Here is a 19,689-nt window from a genome sequence, read left to right as displayed (position 1 = left end):
GCTTGTATTCGCGATCTCGTTCTTTCGGTCACTACCCAAAGCTCGTGACCATAGATGAGGGTAGGAACGTAGATCGACCGGTAAATCGAGAGCTTCGCTTTTTGGCTCAGCTCTCTCTTCACCACGACAGATCGGTACAGCGCCTGAATTCTTTGAATGTAATTTAATTTTTTCATAGCCTGTTAATTTTGTCTCTGCTTGTATGTCCCTGACAGAGGTCTACATCTGGACTTCCCCCACTCCCCCTTCAGTGCCATCTACGGGGTGCCTATAAACAGTCCAGGAACACTTTATCCAACTGACCTGCCGCCTCCTTATGAGTCTGTGGTGGGTCAAACCCCCGCCAGCCAGGTGAGACGAAATATCTCTACCATTAAAGCCAAACTGTCGCAGTTGGGTTTTCTGTTTATCTTATTTATGTTTCCCTGACTTGGACTCCCTAGTTTTTTCAGTGTATTTATCAGTACGTTTCTGTGTTATTCATTTCTGCCACTCTTTCCCCTGTTTTTACCGCCTGTGTTGGTTTCTGTTGCCTGTTCAACCTGGTAGTTTTAGGTTTTTCTTCTCATTTCATGGCTATAGTTCTTCTTTGCTGCCCTTTAATGTCTATAACACACACACACACACACACACACTTGTGTCTCATCTTTAATCAGTACACCTGTTCTGTTAATCACCCCTCCCAGCAGATAGAAGTTATGTTGTTTTTGCTTTCACGTGCCTGTTGGGTTTTAGTTTTTCCAAATTAATTCATGTTTCAGAGTCTTACCTGCCTGCCAACAACCCCCATTTGTTAGAGAAAGTCTATTAAAAGTGTCCAAAATTAAAATCTTACTCTATAAAAAGAAGCCACTTGCCTTGTTGATAAAGATAATAAATTCGATGTCCTTCAAACATATTTTAAGGAGCATTCTTGAACATATTATACGTTAAATCTGTTTCTAAAGGCTGCAGGTAAAAGAAATGTGGTGTTTGACCTATTTATGAAATTTTTCAGACACTGGGCTTTAAGGATATTTTTGATCTGGCGTTCTGTAGATAGATTATAAACTGACGAGCTAACAGCTAGTCTAAACAAGACAAAAGGGAACTGCTGCTGTCTTAAAACAACTCAAATCTCAGAAAATGTATAAATCTTGACACTGCAGTCAGTTTTGCATTACATTGTTATTCTGGTAGAAATATTATGACGTTCCTCCTGCACAGGAAGTGCTACCACTAGCTGCTTCTGATGAACTGTGTCATGGGAAACTGTCGGCAATGTAAAAGTTTATAAAATTATGTTTGAATAAACTACTGTTTCTCCAAACTGAGGTTGTTCATATAACCCTCATTTGAACTATTTGAGCATCTGAACAGAAATGAAATATTGCTTTAATGCTTTTCGATTGTTTGAAGGGGTGTTTTAATGTGTATTTCATTAATAGACATATTTTCTGTCTCAGATAAATTTACCACCTTGATAGTTATGTTGAGGTGATTAGAGCGTCAGTCTTTGTTGCATCCTATTATTCACTGTATAAAAATAATTACTGTGCAGCTAAATCCTTTTATCTTCTATTAAAGTGTTATTGTAATTGAATACCTGAGGCTTTTAATCCACTTTTTCATTATACATGCTAATTTGGTAGGTTGTTGTTTATTTATTTATTTTATTGTTAATAATGAAAAGTTTATTTACCTGAAGTAGGTTAGCAGCAGGTTCTGTGAAGAAGAAACGGAGGCAGGAACTGACTGACTGATTATGTGTGAGAAGATAAAAAGGGCGGAAAACAAAATCATCTGACAATTTCTGAATGATATGCCCCTGTTTAAATTAAAAAATATAGATGCTTATTTTTCAGGGCTTCTTTTTAAAGAACACTGGTGATTCTAACTAAAGCTTTGTATTCTGGTTTTTGGGATATTTTAGTTTTCTCTGCTGGTTCCCTTGCTTTGAATGTTAGAAATTACAGTTAGTGTGTTTTGGTGTGATGAAGCCCTCTGCAGGCCACTCAGGTGTACTGCAGATGAGTTCCACAGCTTGGATGAGACACTTACAGAACCTGTGAAATATGTATATTCATGCAACAATTGTGAGTTGTTTTTCACTCTGATAACCGTGTGACGTTTACAGGTGACCACCAGCATGGAACAACAGGCCACTGAGTCCAGCCTGTGTGAGAGGAACACCACCGCAGGATTCAGCACCCAGGGTAAAATCTGTTCATTCAGGCCTAGTATTCCTTGAGCTACAGCATATCGCCCACTGCCTTTTATGAGTTTTACACTAAGCTGATGTTGTGTTGAGAAATGATGGAGGTAAACCTTGAAAAAAAAAACCATGTACGATCTCATGCAACACTGAGATGTCTCATGTGATATGTTAGTGCTTGAACTATGTGTTGTGAATAAGAATTTTAGCTCAATATCTTTAAAATTCACTACAGTCATTTTTCTGTAGGTTAAGGTTGATTAGCTGTGGCAACCATCTTGAAATGGGTTGACTCTTAAAGTCAATCAGCTGTAGATGCACAGCCAATAATTCCTTTCTGAGAGTTTCTTTAAAATCTGAGATATTTTGCTAACAGACAAACAGGGTTAACGCCAAGTGGCGGGCGATACAGATGCTGTTAAATAATGTTTCCTGCTTACATCCTTGTTTCTCAGCCTCGGTGGACAGCGCCTCACTGATGGTGTCAGAGGTGGTCGACCCGGATCAGACGTGCTCCTCGGAGGATTTGTGCTCCCTGGAGGTCCAGGGCTCGGACTCGTCTCCCTTCGGCACGCTGCAGATGGCCCCCACTGACGGGAGCTGCACCAGTTTGGAACTTTACACCCGCGTCTCCTCTCGCTCCCATCGTGGTTTGCCTAACGCTGATGCCCGCCCCAGTGACACCGGCTACAGCGAGTCCTTGCACACCCAGGACTCGCTGGAACGCTCGCCGGACTGGTCCTCGGAGAACTTTAGCAATCTGGACCAGGAGGACTCGACGGAGAACACGCATCCATGTGAGGAGCTTAGGGCTGCGATGCACATTTGTGACGAGTTGGCCTCAGCCAAACAATTACCGGAGGAGCCGCCGAAAGCGCCAACACATTCTCTTATTAAAGCACGAATGATGAGCAGGAAGCTCACCCTCCCCGTCACCATCCCCCCACCGCCTCAGCCATGCTCCCCCACCTCTGTGGCCTCCTCTGGTGGAACTTCAGCCATCAGCCCCTTGGCTCCTTCCCCTTCCCCATCCCCTCCTGCCAGGCCACGAGGCCCCAGGCTATGCTTCAGTGTTTGGTCGCCATCGTCGTCATCACAGCCCCCATCTACCTCAGCCCAAAGTGGCCAGTCCCCCTCAGAGAGGCCGCGGACGCTCAGAGCAGCCAGGAGGTACCGCAAACTGGCTCGGATCGTCCGTTCCACCAGCGACCCCATCTCCTGCTCCACTACGACAGGAAGTACGTGCAACATTTGTAGTACAGAGGACTTTAACACGTGATCAAGCATTATTCAGGCGTTTGTGGAGTTGTAACCTGATAATCACTGAATTTGTTGAATGTGATATTTACATAAATCATCTTTGACCACTTTTCCTGACATGTTATAGGCTCAGCAAAACAACTCAAGACTCAAGAGATTTATTGATAATAAAATTACGCAGCTGTGTCAGCACGACAGACTCAGCTTTCCTCTTTCATGCTGAAGTTGTTGTCTCCCTCTACAGGACAAAATTGTGTTTGCAGCTCTGGGAATAACCCTGCTGCTGAAGATTCAACTCGAACATCTCCAGAACATGGTAAGAACCCGCCACAAAATGTAACTTAAGCAAAACTCAATTTGTATTGACTTATAAAGAATTTAGCAGTTCCTAATCCTCATTTTCATCCCATTTGAGAGAAAAGATGGTCAGAAAGTTAAAGCACGGGGGATAGGGTACATGGTGAATTGAGCCAATGTCTCTTTAGGATCATGGTGCTAAAATAAGACAATACAGAATTTTGAAAAAAGCAAAGTGTGTACACAACATTAGACAACACTGCTGCATCACTGGTGCATAAGTGTAAACAGGAGAAACGGCAGGAGGGTAAATGGTTTGTGTGAGGGGTGAGTGGGGTCCTCCACCATGCTGGTTGCTTTATGGTTGGACTAAGTGATAAAGCAATAATGAAGGGGGTGAGGGGGCAGTCTTACGACCTGCTGCAGTGTAGTTTCAGTACCACTTAGTGATGCAGCTACTCAGGATGCTCTTGATAGTCCCTTTGCAGAAAGTGAAGCTTGCTCATATGAATCAATATGACAACCATCACTGACTTAAGCCACGATTAAAATAACTGTAAATAACTTTCAGAGTTTTGACAAATTTCCTTTTTTTTTCCTATTTAGAGACGAGGGACGTTTCAGCCGAAGTAGTTGGGCCCAAACCGACTCGTGCGCCTGTCACAAAGCAGCAGAGGGACGGCAGGAAAGTTGACATCCACCTCAAACCCCGACCTCCGTACACACACTCCCCCCACGAGCGCCCGCACTCCCTGGCCGACCTGAAGATGTACAAAGACACAAAAATATTAGTGGCCAAATTCCTGGAGCACTCAAGCAGCAGTCTACCTCCTGAAGTCCAGCAGGTTGTCAACAACATCAAGTGTGTCATTAAGTCAGACGAGAAACACATGGAGGAGGCCATCTTTAGTGCCAACGTCATCGATCAGGTAACTACGTGTGACCGTAAACAGCCCTCAGCCCTCAGCAGTCAGTGCAATGTAGAAAATTGTAGCCCCTCCTCTGCTTTTGAGTTTCGTAGCTCAGCAATGATCAAATTGGACAATTGGGTCAAAGTCATGTAGGACACCCTTTAATGCCCTTTAGACACCAGGACGTAGAAAACAGTTTAGATGGTTTCTGAATAAATTTATATTTTTTCTCCAGAACATATTTGTGGAAGTCACTGAACAAAATAAATACTGTTTGTTTATATCTTTATGAGGGGGCTGCAGTAGATCGGTGGTCTGTAACTCGGTCTTTTAATCCTGAGGCTGCAGGTTTGAGCCCAGGATGCTTCAGGACGAGCATCTGGAGTAAAACATCTGCCGAATTTTTCATACGAGTTCGCTCGCCGTGGTGACCCCTGCAGAGGGGAGCAGCCAAAAGAAAAACAGCATTTATAGTTTTATGAGACAAACTATTTGTGGATAAACTTGAGCTGTTGACTAATGAAACTGAGCTGGATTCACTAGTCAAGATAATGAAATAATAAAGATAATATTTATATTTAAAACTGAATAAAACTGGAGAAAGTGTGAGTGTTGAAAGACTGCTGAAATTTAGGGAAGAAGCTGAAATATGAGTTGTTAAAGCTAAACTAAGCAGAACACCAGTTAAAACATTAACTAAAAGCTAAGGCTAAAAGGTTAGTTTAAAGCTAAAAGGAGAAACAGGCTAGTTAAAAGCTAAAAGTAGCCTAAAAAGATGAAAATAGAGCAAGTTTTCTGAAGCAGGTTTCAAAGAGAACAATGTTTTTGAAGGAACTGAAAAGATCTAAATGTAATTTTACGGGAAAAATATTTTTAAATAAAGTCAAATATTTTAAAAAGTATAAAAGTTGCAAAATCCAGAAGTCATAGCAGCCATCTCCTGAATGAGTTGAACGTTTTGATATATGAAAAGCCATTTATACTCAGCACAAAGTATGCAGGGGTAGTTAGATTTCAAATATGTACAAAAAACAGGGAAAACATTCAGCATTCAAACAACTAGTCTGTTTGATTAAAGGTGGGGCAGCTGTGCAGGATGACTTGTAAAGAAAACTGAGCGTCTCTCTTCGTGTCACCAGGTGATGACTCAGCGCATCATCGGCAGTCCCAGGAACCGGGACCACGAGGATCTTCACCTGCAGAGCTGCGGCGCTTTGAGCTCGTCCCCGTCCCCGTCCATGTGCCGTTCAAAGCACCTCCTCCAAAAACTCGGCTCCGCCACCGACCCACGGGGCTCCCCCTCCTCTGAACACAGCCTCGAGTGCAAAGAAACTATTCTCTGACCACTCTCCCAGCAAGGACTGGGGTCACGACTCCGGGGGGCGTTCCAGTTCTCTGGTGGTCCTGTGCAGCTGACGTCTGTAGAGAAACTCTTCAGACCGTGTCTTGCTCGGTGTGACTGCAGAACAGAGCGCCTGAGATGCGGTCACACTTCTCCTAGTGCCCTGTAAGACCGTGCCAAGTCATCAGCAGAAATGGTAGCAAACTCTGACAGAGCCTGCCAGAGTCTGTGGTGGCTTCTCTCCCATCAGAAACAAAAGAATGTTTTCTCCCTCTGGAATTTTTTTTATTTCATTTTAATTTCTACTGAGTTTCATCTCTTATAATAAAAAGAAACATAAAACAGCTGGTAACTTTGGATCTGTGACGGACACACGTAGGAAACTGTGTGGTCTGTTTTCCTCTTGTCCTCGTGAGAAACAAAGAAAAGTGTTTGTATTAAACTGTGATCTGAAGCGACCGGGCTTTATTAGCCGTTGTTTGCAGACTTTGTGGAGTTGTTACTGATAAGGTGGTGAGTATTTTGTGGTTCAATAACATCACAGATGTGGATAAATTAACTTACCTCATTGTGTTACGATTCTTTTCAGTGTTACAATAAAAAAAATATGCATTTGTATGCTGTGGTACGAGTTCTTTCTTCCTAGTTTTCTGACAGTAATCAGGTGCTGAGCATCTCGTCGTCTTAAAAGCATGGTGACCAACGTCAACACTAGGCAAATGCTCTTTTTTCTTTTTAGTTCATAAAGTTCTTTTAATTGCTGGTCTAATTTATGCCCACTGACATTTGATCTTCATGCCAGGACAGGTTTTTGTTTTTTGGCTTTTTGTGCATGTAGAACTGCAAGAATCTGCAAGTTTCAGGGCTAAAGTCTGTCGTCAAGTAGACTGTGATGGAAAAATACGATTTAGTGACATGGCTTTGTGAGGTGTGGCAGCACTGTCGCGTGAAATACGTGTCTGATCGTCCTCTGATGCAAGGTCAAAGGGCTCTCCTCACTGAGGCCGCTCTGATGAAGGTTGGCGACTTGTGTGCCAAGCGTGTCCGATTAACTCTGTGACTGGAATAACAGCTTAAGGGAGACACATTCCACCACTCAGAACTGTCTCAACCCCTGGGATTTATGCTTGATCTTTCTTTTTTTATTAAATTTATAAAAGTCAACAAGCCGAGTCTTCCTGTCTCCCTTATTGTTCCTGCCGTGACGGGTCGGAGTCACCAAACCGGAGCCCCAAATTAAAGAGCTTTAACTTGGCAACAAATCAGTTTGAGTTTGTTTGGTGTATATCTAAAACACTGGTACTCGAATTGTGAAAATGTTGGTGTTGTTCTGTAAAAAGCACCACTGACTGCAGAACATGACTGATGGAAAAAAGCTGTTTAAATTAATTATAGTTATCAATAATCTGTTTTTATAGGCCTTTGACACCTTTTAAATATGTAACATAAGTATTGCGGGTGTTTTTATAAATAAATTAAATGTATCTCTGCTGTTTTAGCAGTGGACTTCTGCTTCCGGTCTTCAAATTTGAGCATTTTTAGCTGTTTTAATGCTTTTTTTCACTGCATGTTAAACGTTACTCGACATAACAGATTACTTTAGTATATTGTCTGAGTGTAGTTATTAAAGCAACCTGTCTGAGATCAGTTTACAGTTCATGTGTCAGTGAAACGCAATTAAAAGCTTTTATTCTGAAAGAAGTCTGAGCGGTGTTGCGCCGGAAAAAGCACCCCTATCCAGAGGCGACCGGAAAGCGCGTTTTACCGCATTATACATAGTGTTTGAAGACGCTTCAATGACGGGGAAAAAGTAAATCTTTCTTATTTTTTTACACACTTAAGGACACAAATATCTAGCTACCTCATCGATATGTGTTTACCTGGTGCAAAATAAGCTGCCATGACTGGAATCTGCTGCCATTTCTGACAAGAAACATTCAGTATATCAGCATTTAAACTACATTAACAGTGGCATCTGGTGGCCTGCTGAAGCCACAGAAAAAGCATAACTGAAGCATTGACACCTTTTCAATCCCATACAGTAAAGTTTTTTTTATTTAAAAAGTTGTTAGAGGACAGATGCTGCACCGGAAGTAGGACTAAGTTCTTCATTAAAAGGAGTCAGATAATATGTTTAAAATTTTAATAAGCGGATACTTTCACCCATGCCACAGGAAAACATTTCAGATCAAATTAAAGAAGAAATATCGATTGCAAAATGTTGATAGGTGTGCTTTTTGTTTTCAGCACGCCGCGGAATACGAAGGGTAAAATGTTAGTTCATATTTCATTCATTCAATCAGATGAAACGCTTCAAAACATTTTTGAAACAATGAATCCCGAAGTGAAGCAGTGATGACATCATCGACAGTCACGTGACAGAGATGTTTTGATACGAACCCGAAGTGGTGCTTCGGATCACTTTGCTTCAGGAAAAGTGGCACATGCTCCTAAAGCCTCCAAAATATTTGTTCATCACTAACGTTTACTCAATTTAATTTAATACAACCGCCTTCAACTGCGTTTCACGAGTAGGTGGTCCTTTTATGGGCACAACGCCTTCGGGGACAAACAGGTGTTGCGCCGAGGTTGGTATCCCCAAAAGAATTTGTAGCCCCCCCCCCCCCCCATTCCCTCCCTTAGGGAGCACAAAGCAGGGAAAGCGGATCCGCGTTCCTCTGCTTCGTGCGCGCTCCCGGGACAGCGGCGCCCGAATGCTTTTCTTTCAGGGATACCAACCTCGGCACAACACCGGAAACGTCCGTTTCTCCATTTAGCCTAACACATCGCGGACAGGTTGTTTTGCAGCCAGAGAATCCCCTAACAGTGTTTCACAGAACCAGATTAGCTCTGATACAAGAGTTTTATCCTCTCTCTAGAGAAAAATAAAAAAAAGAGACGGTATATTTCTCTGACGGCCAGCTGCTAGCTTGTATCGTGTGAACGGCTCGAGGAGCTAACAACAACGTCAGGTCTGAAAAACAAGATCGTCGCTCGTTTTTTTTTTTTCTTTTAATGGCAAATACACGAAATGTCGACGGCGTGTAACCGCGGGAGCTCCTAACGCCTCTGCGTGCCGTCTTTGAGCCGGTGTTACACCATATTCAGACACCGGGAAGCATGAAGGCGGTACTAGCTGCGCCACGGCGCCGCGTTACTGTCCACGTCTAAAAGTCTGCTCTGCTGTCTGAGCCACGCAGGCCACGTCCCCTCAGGCGGGTTTTTTTTTTTTTTAATCGACGAATTGTCGTGAAGATGCCGAGTGTGCGGAAGGGGAAGAAGAGTAAATACGCGTAGAAATGTGAAGAGACTCGGGGACGTTTGTGACCGTTCGCGCGTATCCGAGGGCATGCCGCGGCGTTGAAGCTCAGCAGGTTGCGGTAAAATTCCGGAGCGGCGTTTAGAAAAAAAAAAAAAAACAGGACGTCTGCGTTTCTGACATGATCGGGTTCGGCGCAAACCGGCGAGGAGGCCGCCTCCCGTCCTTCATCCTCATCTTCCTGATGCTCCTCATCGCCGTGCTCTCGTTCAACTACTGGACGGTGTCCAGCAAGCACGGCCGCCTGCTGGACGAGCTGGCCGAGATCCAGACGCAGATGCAGCGGTCGGACGCGGCGCGGAGCCGCCTGGAGAAGCGGAACTCGGAGCTGATCGTGCAGGTGGACGCGCACAGGAAGCAGATCGACCAGAAGGATGGAGACTACAACCTCCTGGAGGACAAGTTCAAGGCCCGGGAGGGCTTCATGAAAAAGTGCTCTGACGAGAAGGTAAACTTAGCTGCTGCTGCTGTCTGGGTTTCATCCAACCTCAGCGTCACGAAGGACATTTTTTAGAAATCCTACAGCTAGATGTCTGGAGACCTTTGAAATAGTGCAGCAATCTAAGCCGTCATATGTGCTGTGTAAGAGGGGCTAACGAATCAAAAGAAATGTAATTAATCACCATGGTAACCACACATCTATCACCTCCTGACCACTTAATGAGAGGCAGACTGAAAAGTAAGCCTCGAACAATCGGCGCTGTTCGAAAAGTAGAAGTCAGATCTTAAAAGTTCTTCTGTGAGCAGCAGAAGACGCTGACAGTCACATCTGTGAGTTTTTATGTTCCCACAGTGTTTTTCTTTTATTAGGAAATGTGACAAAAGTTTAAAAGCCCCCTGAAGTCTGTGGAAGCTTGGGTGCAAACCCTGCATTTTTTTTGAGGGACTTGAGGAAAAGAAAAACATAATTCCACACGGGGTGAAAGAAGATAAAAAGACCTATGTTTTGATGTATAACTTGCACATTTACCAAATATAGGTGCTAAGAAGATCACGTTTGCAAAAGACATCTGAGAAGTCGGCGACATCAACTATCAGTTGGTAAAATCTGCAACGATCACGATCCCAACACTCAGGGCAATCTTAGAAACAAGTAAATAAATAAAAATTACAGCGAAACGATTCTTAGGTAGAGCTAAGAAATCAGAAGAATCTCCTAAAACTAACCTTAACCCTCATTGTTCATCAAAACTGTCGAACCTTTTTCTATTTTGTAACGATCCCTTTAGCTGTTAAATGTCATATCGAGGCATCCTTCACGGCTTTATCTAATCTGGAGGAAAAGGTTCCGGGCGGATCTTATTTAAATATCTCTCTGACCTGACCTGATAGAAAAGCTGCGAGCTTAAAAAAAAAAAAAAGGGATCATCTTTAAAACAATGAGTGGAATTACACGTGTGCTAAACCTGTCTCATTGTCTCCAGCTGAGGAATCTCGTCCCGCGGCGTCTTTCAGCTTGAATCAGACAGAGAAGTGTCTGTTGCGACTAAAAGACTCCACGGTCTCGTTATGTAGGATAAAACCAGCGTCGTCCCCCTCCAACCGCTTCTCCTTGAGGTCAGCTCCACCCAATCTCTTCCCCATAATCACCACTCTCAGCACACTTTAATGCTCGGTGCTTTATTTATTTATTTTTTTAAAGCTATATACGTTAAACTTAAAGCTTTTTTTTTTTTGTCATCCTACACTAAATTCATTTTGGCAACTACAAACTGGCACGAGGAATTCAACAACTTTAAGTTGCTCGATTAAAACGTTCGAACACGGTTTGCGTTTATCTTTTTCGCCACAGCAGCCTCCAAGCTTCCAGACAGAAGCTCGAGGCGAGTTTGTATTTAATCAGCGTCCAGCCCGACCGGCTTCTTTCTGTTTGTGTAACTGGTTGTGCGGTTGGCCGACACCAGCCGCTTGTTTTGCTGTTAACTGCACGGACGCAGGTGTTTGACAAGAACAGCTTGAAGCGCGTCAGACAGGACTTTTATAACCGTCCGTGTTTCAGGTCCAGAACCTTCAGCCTTGTGGTTATCACCACTACGATTATAAATGTTTGTGCGTTTCTGAAACAGGTAAGCTCTATGGAGCGTCACAAGGACAAATGTCAACATTTGTAGCTAAGCTGTTCTTAATGGCGGCTCGTAAAACGTCCTCCCTGCGTCTTTAAAAGTCAGTCACAAACTCAGGTATTAAAGGATGAATTAGATCCATGTAATCAGGAAAAAGCAAGCAAATTAAAGCATAAAAACAGCGTCAGAAGTCAGGGTTAATTATTACCGCAGCTGTCGTTTCGCTGATTTGATGGCGAAGCGTTTAAAATGCAGAGGAACAAAAGGGTCAGAGTTTCAGGTTTCCCTGGAGTTCAAAGTGTTTCTGTAATCAGGACGGGGTGGCATCGAGTGACATTGTTCCACCTCTTCCCTTTTGTCAACAGCCCAACCTTGTTTCAACAGACACGTGTGCGCCTCGGACAATAAATGTAACCGTCACAGTCAGCCAGTAATGACCCTGATTCTCACCCCCCCATCAGGAGTTTAAATACAAACTGGAAGCTTGTCTTAAATCTGATGTCCACAGAAGAATGTGGATCAATGAGAAACGCCTCAGAGTGGTATTACACAGCGAAATACTTCACTGAACAATATGTGTTCAAGACGAGACGATCAGGACCAACTTGTCCTCCTAGTTTTGTCTAATAATGCCGTTTGTGCTTAAATTAAAGAATGTGTTTAACTCTGTTTAGTCTAAAATCTGTGCAGCTCTCTTTCTGTTGATTGGATTAAACAAATTTGTTTTTTCTTGTTTTAGACAAAGTTGCAGAGTGAGTTCGCTTCTCAAACAACAGAGATTCAGAGACTGAAAGGTAAGACTGGCCAGCAGAGGGCGCTCTCCAGACGACGGTTGAAATCATCTGACAGTTCATTTAACCGATTTAAAACTCTGAAACACTGTTTGTGTTTGCATGGTGGCGTTGCTGCGAACAGAGCAGCTGAAGGAGCTGAAGCAGGAGTTCATGAAGCAAGAAGAGCAGCTGAGGGAAGTGAAGAAGAACAGCACCACGTTTGAGAAAAAACTGGAGTATGAGAGGTATTTAACTCCTTACGTTTCACTGACTGCGTTCAGGCCGCATCGGCTCGTGGCCGTGTGGTTGGGCGACGTTTGTTTTCTCACAGATCAGTCAGAATCCAGGCATCGCAAGGAGCACAACTCCTGTGAAGCTCCTCCCACAGCGCCGGAACGGGGTTTCTCCCATCTCCGTGCACATCTATGCTTTCCTTACCACGACAATAAACTCTGTTTGGTATTTGCAAAGAGAGCGCCGCCATTTCTGACAGGCGGCGAACGAAGGGGTCGCTGCTTCTCAGCGCAGCAGGGAAGCAAAGTGACTCCATTAAAGCTTCTGACCAATCACACGATGCCTGGCGCAAAACCTGTGAGAAAAGGTTTGATTTTCATCACACGATCTCGTCAACGAGGGCCGATCTCATGACTCCACACACAGGCACCTGTTTACACGTTTTTTTTATTATTATTCAAAAAAGTAAAGTCTTATAAAACACAAAATGGGCGCTTATTGAATCACATCGTTTGCACCTGTGCCAACTTTGAAGACTTTTGGACCCTGTTAGCAGCTTTGCTTAAACAAAGTGTTTGACAAAGCTCTTCTCAAGCGAACCACAGACACCTTTTCTGTCGTCTGTCATGCTGTTCCTCCTCACCGCACACAAAGAGGAACCACTTTTACCCGGAAGAGAACCCACACACGGGCCTTTCTGTTCAGTTTGGAACAGGAGCAGCTCTGCAGCTCGATGAAAGTGTCAGATAGGATCATTCTGTCCCTCTCAGCGTAAGCAGAGTGGAACGAAACGGCTAAAAACTGAAGCAGTATAGCTGACAGTGGAAAAAGATGCACATTGTGTCTAAACCCCTTAAAAAACGTTGCATTTCATTCAGTTATTTTCTACAATAACGTTTATTTTCCTGTTTTCTGATCATGTATTTAAAAGGCTGCTGGTTGGTTCCTAGTTTCTCGTCTTTGCTTGGACGTTTCACTCACATCCAGTGTTTTAGGCTCGATGTTGCTTTCTACAGTCTGGTTTGTGCATGCTGGAGTAATCCTGTGTCGTGTGGTTAAACCTTACGATTGTGTGTCGCCCAGTTTACAGTGTGGACGTCAGATCGCACAGCTGAAACAAGACTATGAAGACGCGAGGAAAGCTCTCGAGGAAGAAGTGTCCAGGTTAAAAAAGGTCAGTCCTGAACAGGTTTGATGCCAGTCGTTCCAGTAACAACTTATTACGTTTTTGAAAGGTTTGCTTAAAAACAAAAGCTCCCAAGTCTTTGTGTTCATTGTATTTACCAGCAGCGGAGCAGGTCTTTATACTGAAAGCAGCTTTCCTTTTTTTTTTGTTTATTTTCTCTTGTTTTCTCCTGATCAGTCTGTAATAGATGACCAAAAGGGTGCAGCGGCTGGAAGGCTTGCAGATGGAGCAGCTGGTGTGGATAAACTTAAAGAGCGCCACACAGTGGTCCCTCACCGACACGACAGGCAGTCAGAGCTGAAAGGTACAGCTGTTCTGGCATCTTATATCGGCTCTTTCGTGTTGTTTGAAAATCTCTGTGTATTGTTTACTGTTCGTCTCCATTTACTCGTGTCAGGCTGTTTCAATGCGAGTGTGGCCGCCTGTTTTACGTCCCGTCTCTTCCGTTCTGTTACAGAAGAAATGGGTAAACCGGGCAGTGATGCTGGCATGCCTGGCATTGAGGACAGCGAGGTTGGAAAAATGGATGAAATGCAGTTTGGTAAGTGTTGAAGCTGGAAAATATTAGGAAAAGAGTGAAATTACTTGTAGACATGTGTTCTAGCTGTATCTACAACAATAGTGACTTTTGGATTCAACTTGTAAGGGTTGGAAGTAAAGTAAAAGAGTGGTAAAGATATTTTTGTGACATGCATGCATGAGAGACTGCCACCTTGTGTTTTATTTTAAAGCCTTAAAGAAGCCCGCCATCACTCAGAAGCACGACGAGGCGCCCGACGTGGCCGGAGCAGCAGGTGGGGAGCCCGGGCTCGGAGCGGCTGATGGTCCCGGAGGCCAAGGCCTGTCGCTGGACCAGCCCGGACTTCAGCAGGACCGACTGGAGGGTCGAGAGGCGAGGATCGCCCCCCCGGGTGTCAGACAGCCAGACAAACCGGTTGTGTTTGAAGAACATGACAAAGCAGGTATAAAGGCGGATGAGCTGGGAGAACAACAAAGACAAATTCAAGGTACGTCTGCGTCCTGTCGACGTACAAGTCCTCCTTCCTTAGAGAGATAAGCTGTAGCTTTGAAGAAATACGAGATGTTGACCGTTTCTCTTACAGTTTTCCTCTTTGTGTCTTAAATCTTTTCCACTTTGCGCTGCACAAGTTCTTTATCATAAAAAAAAAAACCACAACAAATCTTTTGTGATGGGTTGTGAAGTTGTGTTTTTTGTCCTCGTCAGTTCCTGATACCCTCAAGGGTGACAGGGAACACCTGAAGAGGATTCCTCTGCCCCAGGATGACGCCCAGGTGCCCAAACCCATCCAGCCTCACCGCGCCAAAAACCCACTTCCTGCGGAGCAGATCCACCACCGCCAGAGTGAGTTCCTTCAGCATGCTTTCATACGAGGGAAAATTATAATTTAACACAGATTGGTGGCTTTCGGATGTGTGTGTTTTTTCTTTTTGGCAATTTTATCCTTTTTTCTTTTTTTTAAGTGCTGAAAAAATAACAAATTATTGAAGTAAACAGCAGCTCCTGTCAGCTCTGTCTCTGGGGGGGAAATATAATGTTCCGTGGTTCCATTTGTGTGAATTTAATCATTTGCTTACAGGATGAACCAAGTGAGTTTATATCATTTATAGAAATGAGTAGAAGAACTGTCAGGGAGCAGAAAGCGGCTTCAGCTGAAGAGGAAAGTGGGAAAAATAAAAACGCGCCCGGCTTCCAGATTATTTTTCCCCTTTTTGAACGTAGCTTCTGCTTCCCTCTGCTGCCTTTCCCTCCTTCTCCATTTTAAGCTGTCTGCTTCCTCGTCTCCCGTTGTGCCCTTTTCAGACTCGCACACCTTTCCCGTCACGCGAACAAGCCTGCGTCGTGTTGGAACGTCAGCATGATGTGACACCAGCCTCCCTGAGTGGCTTCATGATCTCATAGAGCCAAGTAGCTGACATGTTCACAATATGGCTGGGTTACATTCATCTAATTAACAGATTGCATCGTTTAATTCAAAGCTTCAATTCAATTCAAAGCTTTATTTATTGTCATATCAATTCAATTCAAAGCTTTATTGTCATATGCACAGTAAGAAACACGTTTCCCTGTACAATGAATAAATTTAATAAATAACAGAGTTGTTCAGAAATGGCAACATCGTTTCTCTGCTTTTATTACGTGCCTCGAAGAGAAGCAATGAAGCAGAGATGGGACTCCAGTAAGGTGAAATATGTTTTCCCAGCATTAAACCTTGTCCTTGCTGTAAATGTAATAAAACCTTGGCCACCTAACAGCTGATAAGTCCTTTATCCGGCTACTTGAAGCCATTTGTGTTATGCAGCCCGTATCTGCCACAAACCTCAGACAGCTAATTCATCATCTGAGCTCAAACCTCGCCGTATTCTCACACTCATTCTTTGCTTCCACTTATTTATTTTTATCTTTATCTTTCAGTACAGCACACCAAATGTCCTTTTTTTTTTGTTTTGTTTTTTTGTTAGTTTCAGGTGCTCTCTGACTTCCACCGAGCTGGAGACGTGTCTCGAGTCCCACCCGGTCCGTGAATCTGCAGCGGAGCTGGAACATGAAATGCTCCACGTGCTTGTGTGCAGAAAATAAAACACAATTTTAGTTCCTTTTTTTACCTCCCAAATACGTACCAGTTTTATGGTTGCCTTTCTAATTAACAATAACAAAACGAGCCGCTTCAAACAGCCGTCCCAAGCAGCTCTGTTTTTCTCTCAAAGTGAATTGGAAATAAAGCGCTCATGTCTTCTCGTATAAATGAACGGTTTGTTTACTTCAGTCCCATGAAGACCACGCTGTAAATGTGGCGTTTTCTCACACAGTACCCAACAAATGGATCAGTCCCGGGCCGCACGCTTCACTTCAGGTGCTTTTATCGGTTCCGCTCTCCTTCAGGCCGCCGTTAACTTCTTTCCTCTTCCCGTCAGAATCTCCCCTCGTGAACTCGGCTCACTCCTTTTTTTTTATTTTCCCAGCAAACACTTGCACTGTTCCACAGTATTTCGACCTCCCGTCTCCCTCCCGCCCCCTCTGCTTCCCTCCTTTCCTGATGAGGCCCTTCTCTGCCTCCTGCAGGCCGGTTCTTTGATGAGAACGAGTCCCCAGTAGATCCGCAGCACGGCTCTAAGCTGGCGGACTATAATGGGGATGATGGGAACGTGGGTGAGTATGAGGCTGACAAGCAGGCCGAGCTTGCCTACAATGAGGAAGAGGATGGTGATGGTGGGGAGGAAGACGTTCAAGGTGAGCCAGGTGTGAGGGGACTGTGGACAGCTCGTCCAGTGTGTATCCATCCTCCCTCCCTCCTTTCCTCCACACTTGTCCTGCCGCTCGTTTACCTTGAGTAGCTCACAGTACCCCGAGTTCGGTCCTTCATGCAAACATAAATACAGCTGTTCATAAATTCTGATGAAAATCTATTCAGGATGAAGGGAAAACCTGATCCTTGAACTTGTGGTTCTGTGAGAGTAACCCAGCTGCCATCTCGTAGTTTCTGTTGTGCCTGTGCTTCTTTTTAGCTAAACCACCTGTCTGTGCCCACCAAACATCTGACCCACATCTAGACCAGTGGAGATATAAATATATATAAATAGCTCACTGTGCTCCTGAATGTCTCTGTTCTCCTTGAAACATTGAAATGCATGTCTGTGTTTTTGGTTTTTAGTTTTTTTTTGTCTGTGTGTGTGATGTTTGGCGTTCAAGTTGAATTAATTTATTTTCAAAACTGCATCTAGAGCTTGTTTTGTTTTGCTCCATCCAAGAAAACCTAATTTCACTCATTCATACCTCCCATTTATTACGGCCTAATTGTGTTTGTCGTTATTTGTCAGAACGTCCATCATTTCCAGATGTAATTACTGCGTGTGGGACGTATGATGCAGATAAAAATATGCTAAGTTATTTCAGTCGATCATTAAAGGATCTAATTTGTTTCGTAGATGTTCGAAAAGTTTCCTCCACCAGATATTTATATCCTCTGGGGGAATTTATTTAATACTTTCAGTCAACTACAGTTTTATTTACACGATGCAGTGTATAATTACAGCACTTCACTCGGTATATTTAGATAATCTCCGTGTTTGCATTTTCTTTTTCCTCCCAGATGACGACGATCGTGACATTCAGGGAGATCGGGCTATGGATTATGGGAAAAGACATCAAGCCAACGACATTCTCTGAGTGGGAAACTGCTGCAGCTCGAACTTCTGGAAAACACTCAGACCTTCCTCCACAATCAAGGTCGCGCTTGAGAAAATAGCTTGAACGTCACAGAGTTTAAGAAGTTTGTTTTAGGGTGCATCCGCAGTGTCACGGACTGCTCGGAGACATTGTAACTAACAGAATAGTTCAGAATAATTCAACATAATACGAAGAAAATATTGCATTTTCCTGAGCTGCTATAGATTTGCCAATAGTTTTAAGTTATGATGGAGATTATTTGCTGTACGTTGACTGTTCAGATTTGGGACTGGATGAAAGCTTCAGTTCATCGTGGAGCAATAGAAGAGCCGTTTGACTCAACTCTGAACTTTTTATTTTCTACTTTTCTCTTTGATTTTGCTCGAAATGAAGAAACACTTCCTATTTTATATCAAAATAGGAGTATCGAATCTCATCAAAGAGACTAATGTGGCGTTCTGCCTTTCTAACATGTTGGTGGGATAGATTGAAGACGTCTTTTTTTTTTTTCTTCAGGAGTCACAAATTCAATTGCCAAGGACTTTGCTCATGGCCTATTAAATCTCTTTCTTTTGTGACAGAGACTCAGAGGTGGTCCTCTTTCGGTTTTTAAATGCCGTCGCATGCATTAGAATGTTTTCTTTTTTTTTTTTTTAATAGTAAACAAAATGAGTAACAAACCATTGCTTAAGCAATACTTAAAATGGTGTTGGTATCTCCCACGGTGTGCAAAGATCTCCACGGCACATGCAGAGCAGAAGAGCCATGCTTCCATCAGGTCTCTTGAACTCTTGTTGAACTGTCACCATTTGTATTGAGGAAACTTAATTCCTCACCTTTTGGGGAAATCTGGGATCCTGAAACTGGTTGTTTGTGCAACCCGGAAAAGTGATTTCTCATGGAAAGGCATATTGAATGTAAATTAACTTAATTAAAGGTGATGCGTCATGTTATTTGTCACTTTTTACTCCATTTTAAATGTAATTAGAGATTATTATCCATAATGAGGAAGCTACAGGTGATCGGTCTTGTTGTGGGGGAAAAAAAATATATAACCTAAAGATTCTTTCAGCTAAAGTTTTATTTTTGAAACTGTCGTGGAGCTAGAAGCTCTTAAAAAACGCAAACCTCCGCCAAGACCAAAGTAAATTTTTTTTTAAAACAGTCTGATCCAGATCACCGCCAAAATTTAACCATTTCTTGTGACAACCCAAAGATTTCCTGAAAATTTCATCAAAGCCTAGTCGTTAGTTTTTAACAGACAAGCCAACCAACGTGACAAAAAAAACATCTTGGCGGAGGTAATATTTGGGAAAACGATATCAAATACTGTGCATTTCACAATATTGTTATAGCAGGAACCATTGTGGTCATTTATTCTGTCACCCTACAAATAATAAAGGTACTCACTGCAATGTCATGAAGACAAAAAAACGAAACACACGCAGTTATTTTCTCATATTAATGATTGACATCTTAAGTTAAAAAATTGTGAAAGGCTGCCAGCTTTGACTCGCGTTTTGTTTATGTACAAAAACAGCCGAAGTGCTGATTTGGATGAAGAAGCCCTGACGGCTCTGATGTGTCCATATGATGCAGAAGACAGTGTTTTGTTTACGTTGAGTGTGGACCCACGTTTCAGAGTTACATGGATGTATCTGGAAACCAGCTGGAGTAAACTCCTTCAAACCACACCATTTGACATAATTTAAGATAACCTTTTTATTTTAATGTTCAATTTCGTAGTTTGCAATGAGTACCTTTAAGGATTTATAATATTTTTTTGGTTTGCTGTCAAATTTTTTGCAGATTCCTACAAAGAATCGCAGTTTAAGTGCGTGTAAATGAAATATAATTAAGTCTTGGCTCTTTGTTTTAGAGCCGCAGCAGTGTTTTTATTTTATTTATTTTATTTCTTTATTTT

The 19,689-nt window shown here is 43.0% G+C and overlaps 2 protein-coding genes across 6 annotated transcripts in view; both read left to right on the top strand.

Moving 5' to 3' along the window:
- fam189a1 (family with sequence similarity 189 member A1) overlaps positions 1 to 7,141 on the top strand; it is a 94,033-nt gene extending 86,892 nt beyond the window's left edge. For 2 of the 3 annotated variants that reach the window (XM_017440282.3, XM_025003492.2), the window contains exons 7-12: positions 216 to 351; positions 2,117 to 2,195; positions 2,650 to 3,432; positions 3,699 to 3,770; positions 4,358 to 4,680; positions 5,802 to 7,141. In XM_017440282.3, the coding sequence (XP_017295771.1) occupies positions 216 to 351; positions 2,117 to 2,195; positions 2,650 to 3,432; positions 3,699 to 3,770; positions 4,358 to 4,680; positions 5,802 to 6,005 (1,597 nt within the window). In that variant the 3' untranslated portion in view covers positions 6,006 to 7,141. The remainder of the gene's footprint in view (positions 1 to 215; positions 352 to 2,116; positions 2,196 to 2,649; positions 3,433 to 3,698; positions 3,771 to 4,357; positions 4,681 to 5,801) is intronic. The other variant, XM_017440288.3, reaches the window with a different exon arrangement.
- A 1,605-nt stretch (positions 7,142 to 8,746) lies between these two features.
- golm2 (golgi membrane protein 2) lies at positions 8,747 to 18,718 on the top strand. Of its 3 annotated transcripts, XM_017405171.3 has the most exons (10): positions 8,747 to 9,771; positions 12,126 to 12,180; positions 12,302 to 12,404; positions 13,477 to 13,567; positions 13,757 to 13,883; positions 14,037 to 14,120; positions 14,311 to 14,586; positions 14,805 to 14,942; positions 16,662 to 16,829; positions 17,689 to 18,718. In XM_017405171.3, exons 1-10 carry the CDS (start codon positions 9,445 to 9,447, stop codon positions 17,763 to 17,765), a joined length of 1,446 nt encoding a protein of 481 aa, XP_017260660.1. In that variant the 5' UTR covers positions 8,747 to 9,444; the 3' UTR covers positions 17,766 to 18,718. The 3 variants fall into 3 exon arrangements, with proteins under 3 accessions (XP_017260660.1, XP_037835620.1, XP_017260667.1); XM_037979692.1 differs by lacking the exon at positions 17,689 to 18,718 and having other exon boundaries at positions 16,662 to 17,682; XM_017405178.3 differs by lacking the exon at positions 16,662 to 16,829 and having other exon boundaries at positions 8,751 to 9,771.
- Positions 18,719 to 19,689: the final 971 nt, after the last annotated feature.

Source organism: Kryptolebias marmoratus, linkage group LG15 (genome assembly GCF_001649575.2).
Source record: "Kryptolebias marmoratus isolate JLee-2015 linkage group LG15, ASM164957v2, whole genome shotgun sequence".
NCBI classification, from domain to species: domain Eukaryota; kingdom Metazoa; phylum Chordata; class Actinopteri; order Cyprinodontiformes; family Rivulidae; genus Kryptolebias; species Kryptolebias marmoratus.
Note: the sequence above shows the minus strand (reverse complement) of the source record. Positions and strands in the feature narration are given on the sequence as shown.

Bases quoted from the DNA above. Each gene is read 5' to 3' on its own strand.
- golm2 (XM_037979692.1), top strand. From the start codon at position 9,445: ATGATCGGGTTCGGCGCAAACCGGCGAGGAGGCCGCCTCCCGTCCTTC. The intron at 12,405-13,476 runs GTATTTAACTCC...TGTGTCGCCCAG, and splicing joins AAAAAACTGGAGTATGAGAG to TTTACAGTGTGGACGTCAGA. The intron at 14,587-14,804 runs GTACGTCTGCGT...TGTCCTCGTCAG, and splicing joins ACAACAAAGACAAATTCAAG to TTCCTGATACCCTCAAGGGT.